The sequence below is a fragment of the Hyaena hyaena genome, unplaced genomic scaffold (genome assembly GCF_003009895.1).
Source record: "Hyaena hyaena isolate Hyena2069 unplaced genomic scaffold, ASM300989v1 scaffold_4389, whole genome shotgun sequence".
NCBI lineage: Eukaryota > Metazoa > Chordata > Mammalia > Carnivora > Hyaenidae > Hyaena > Hyaena hyaena.
In genome coordinates, this window is record NW_024085120.1 from 1 (window position 1) to 1,346 (window position 1,346).

The 1,346-nt window shown below is 38.3% G+C and overlaps 1 protein-coding gene across 1 annotated transcript; it reads right to left on the minus strand.

Moving 5' to 3' along the window:
- Positions 1-406: 406 nt before the first annotated feature.
- Positions 407-1,044, minus strand: LOC120227802 (V-type proton ATPase catalytic subunit A-like; the record flags this gene model as incomplete). The annotated part of the gene is made up of 2 exons (XM_039225827.1): positions 407-544; positions 830-1,044. Coding segments are annotated over 2 exons (353 nt in total), but the record flags the coding sequence as incomplete, so codon positions are not given.
- Positions 1,045-1,346: the final 302 nt, after the last annotated feature.

Below are 1,346 nucleotides of genomic sequence, written 5' to 3' on the forward strand. Positions count from 1 at the left end.
ATACAGACTCCGAAAAAGGCTCCAGGCTCTGAGCTGGCAGTCAGCATAGAGCCCGACGCGGGGCTCGAACCCATGAACCGCGAGATCATGACCTAAGCGAAAGTCGGACGCTTAACCGACTAAGCCACCCAGGCGCCCCTAAAGAGTAGATCTTAAATGTTCTCACCGCACACACACTCAAGTTAAGTATGTAAAGTGTTTTGATCGAAATGTTAACTAACCCTCTGTGGTAATCATTTTGCAATAAATAAGGGTATTAAATCATCATGGTAAAAAAAAATATGGAAGTTGTTTAAAACCCACACATAGAACACATAGTTCTATGACTATTTAGGACCCTAAAAAGGGTTCTCTTGGGACTACCAGGTAGGGCCACAATATGAGATAAAGTTTATATGCTACTTACTGAGGTATCATAATTTCCAGGTGGAGCAATATAAGTTACAGTTCCTCTGTTTCGTGGGGGTAACATGATTTTGTGTTTGATGAGTGAGTTCTCGTTGACAATTCCATAAATATCTCCACCAGTGATGTGACTACCAACCTAGAGAATAAAAGCATTGGCTATTTAATGTTCAAATAAACATCAAACTGTTTAATGTTTAAATAAATGCCAAGCAGATTTATCCTTGCTGCTACTACTTAAATCATTTGCTTTATGTATCAATAAAACATATTAGTTCTATAATTCTTCTAGCAGATTTAAAGAAAAATTTAAACTATACTTCTGTGGTCTATTTTTATTTGACTAAGGAGTACAAAACAGTTCATTAAACATCCATTTCATATTCTTTCACCAACGTTAGAAGTCTTGGTTATAAAGACATACCCGTAGGTTTTTGCAAGGTGTAAAATCCCATTTGACGTCTCTGCTAAGAGCAGACACATTTACTCCTCGAGGAATGTATATACTTTGGGTTTGACTGCTGATATCTGACAAAGGTCTCTGAATACCATCAAAAATAGCTCCCATGATGCCAGGCCCAAGCTCTACGGAGAGGGGTTTACCAGTGCGGAGTACAGGATCTCCAACAGACACACCAGCTATAAACAGTAGTTGAGGAAAACTCACCATGAAAGTTTAAAGACACTATAAAAAGGAAGTACCACAGTTTAACAGGAAATGATACTTAAGACGCTAAAACAGAAATTCTCAAACATTCTCAGTTTACAACATCTTTAGTGTTCCATTAACTTTTTCACAGTGACCCATGACAAAAGAATATCTAATAATTCCATTTATTAAATAGTTCTATCTACCACCTCATGCCAGTCAGAGTGGCTAAAATGAGCAAATCAGAGAACTCTAGATGCTGGCGAGGATGTGGAGAAACGGGCACCCTCCT